The sequence below is a fragment of the Peromyscus leucopus genome, chromosome 8b (assembly GCF_004664715.2).
Source record: "Peromyscus leucopus breed LL Stock chromosome 8b, UCI_PerLeu_2.1, whole genome shotgun sequence".
NCBI lineage: Eukaryota > Metazoa > Chordata > Mammalia > Rodentia > Cricetidae > Peromyscus > Peromyscus leucopus.
The window spans coordinates 8,568,874-8,571,256 of NC_051086.1; the positions used below are offsets into that span (position 1 = coordinate 8,568,874).

General features: G+C 57.2%; 1 protein-coding gene across 1 annotated transcript; it reads right to left on the bottom strand.

The window, feature by feature from the left end:
- Positions 1 to 229: 229 nt before the first annotated feature.
- Positions 230 to 2,017, bottom strand: LOC114681248 (tryptase beta-2-like). The gene is made up of 6 exons (XM_028854666.2): positions 1,929 to 2,017; positions 1,648 to 1,708; positions 1,332 to 1,497; positions 955 to 1,220; positions 650 to 813; positions 230 to 575 (listed from the first exon to the last, which is right to left on the bottom strand). Exons 2-6 carry the CDS (start codon positions 1,706 to 1,708, stop codon positions 411 to 413), a joined length of 822 nt encoding a protein of 273 aa, XP_028710499.1. The 5' UTR covers positions 1,929 to 2,017; the 3' UTR covers positions 230 to 410.
- Positions 2,018 to 2,383: the final 366 nt, after the last annotated feature.

Below are 2,383 nucleotides of genomic sequence, written 5' to 3' on the forward strand. Positions count from 1 at the left end.
TACGCCCAGCAACAAGCGTCTGTTTGACATGTGTTTAAAATACGTTTTTAAAGTGAGCTTGTGTGGAAAGAGGTTAGTCCCGGGACAGGGCCTGGTAAGAGGCCCAACCCCACTACGGTATGCCAGTCCCGTGACTAGGACCCCACAGCAAGGGCATCACAGCCTGGCCAAGGTACTCCATTTGCCCCCAGTGACACCCACAATGAGGAGAGCAACCCCCATAGCTGTTTGCATGTACTTTAATGAGTACCCTGTGCAGCCACCTGGAGTGGGAAGCAGAGGGGATGGGGGTGGCCAGGGGCTCAGAGGGACAGGGGAGGCAGAAGGACAGGAAGGTGGAGGTTCCACCTGGGCAGGAAGCATCCAGTTCAAGACAATAGAGCCTGGTTCTCCTCTGACCTGGAAGTAGCTCAGGAGTTCTTAGGGACGTAGCGGTGGATCCATCCCAAGTAGTACGTCACCCGGGTGTAGATGCCAGGATGGTTGGGCTCTCCACAGCCCTTACCCCAGCTGACCACACCTGCTTGCAGCCAGGCACCCTTGACTTGGCAGACCAGCGGCCCCCCTGAGTCACCCTGGGGAAGACAGGGGCTAGCACTCCATATGGAGCCTGGATGGGGTGGGGTACGGGGGAGGACACAGGACCCACCTGGCAGGAGTCCTTCCCAGGACTTCCAGCACACAGCATGTCATCACGGACAATGCGAATGTTGTCCCCTGTGGAGAGGCCAGCGTGGTACTTCCGATCACAGAGGCTGTTTTCCACAATGGGCACCATCACTTCCTTCAGGGGATAGGGCGGCGGGAGGGGCACTGGGGTGAAAGAGATGCAGCCTTTGGGGGAGGCTCATCAGGGACTGGCCAGCCTTGGGAACCCCTGTCCACCCTCCAATGTTGGGGCTGGGTGAGATCTAGTCCCTGCCCAACTAGCTGGCAGCCATCCCTGACACATACCAGAATTTTTAATGTAACCCCAGCCTGTCACCCAGCATGATGTCCCTTTGGGAAAGGTCTCCGCGGCAGGAGGCAGGGATATGGGGTGGACATGGGTGGAGACATTCACAGCGTCCTTGAGCTTCAGCAGAGCAATGTCTGCCCCAGTCTTAGCCAAGTAGTAGTTGGGGTGCACAATGATCCGGTTCACAGGCAGGAGTCGGTCCTTGTAGTATAAATGCTGCTCACGAAGCTGCACCCGGAAGGACTCTGGGCTTCGGGTGCGCCTGGAAGAATACAGCCCTGTTTGGGAGGCTCTGAACACTGGGGACTGTGGGAGAAATCTTGACCCCCCCATCCCCACGCCGCACCCCCGTGTCAGGCCCAGGCAAACTCACGGTCCCACACAGTGTGCCGCAGTGAGCACCCACTGTGGGTGGATGAGGGAGCCTCCGCAGAAATGTTTCCAGTAGCTGGACTTTGATCTCAGGCTCACTTGCCAGGGCCACTTGCTCCTAGACGCCTCCTGTCCTCCCACAATGCCTACTCGCTGCTCAGCTGGACCTGCAAAAGGGAAGGGGGCAACCTCAGCATCCTGGCTTGCTCCTTCCTGTACAGGAGCAACTATCCCTGGGATCCTCCACATTCTCCCATAGCCTGTGGCCTGTGAAGGTCAGAGAGAGAGAGACAGGGAGGGCTCAAGACACAACTCACGAGGGACGGCATGCAACAGGCTGGCCAGGAGGGACAGCGCCAGCAGCAGCGGCTTCAGCATCTGGAAGAGGCGAGGAATTCAGCTTGAGTCCAGCTGGGAGACAGGGCTGGACTGGGGTTAGCAGAGAATCGAATCCAAATGGAGCCAGGGCCCGTGAAATGGAGAGGAGGTTCAGCCAGGGAGTCTGGGGTCTGGTGCTCCAGGTCACTAAGGTCACAAGCTTGGTCACTCTGCTTCAGGGTGATGAGCAGATGCCAGGGGCTCTGGGAAAGAACTTTACCTTGGTGGTCTCTGCTGCTCTCTACTCTGCCTGCTGTCCTCTGTCTGCCCTTTTATTTTCCCAGACCAGAGTTCATGAGAGGAGGGGCATACCGCCCTCCAATCCAGACATGAAGGAAATGATTTAGATCAAAGGCCCTCATGTAACAATGCCCCCACCACCCAGATGACCTTCTGAGTCCCACAAGTCACAGATTGATCGCAGAAGACCAGCAACAAACACCCCGCATGGGGTTTTGGTGTTTCAGGCTATTGGAAGGCAGAGTTCTGAGATCCAACTGGTCTCTGCTCAGGGTCCACCAGGGCTGCTGTTGGTATTGGAGATTCCAGGGGGTCCCACCATGGACAGAGCACTGCACACTGAGGGTCCCTCTCAGCTGAGTGCCCTACATCACTGAGATGACACTCCTTCCAACTGTTGAGATGAGGACCCTGTCCCTTGCCCAAGGATTCAGA

Coding starts and splice junctions, on each gene's coding strand:
- LOC114681248 (XM_028854666.2), bottom strand. CDS start 1,708: ATGCTGAAGCCGCTGCTGCTGGCGCTGTCCCTCCTGGCCAGCCTGTTG. Junction 1,221..1,331: donor GCGGCACACTGTGTGGGACC/GTGAGTTTGCCT, acceptor GTATTCTTCCAG/GCGCACCCGAAGCCCAGAGT. Junction 576..649: donor CTGGGAAGGACTCCTGCCAG/GTGGGTCCTGTG, acceptor TGTCTTCCCCAG/GGTGACTCAGGGGGGCCGCT.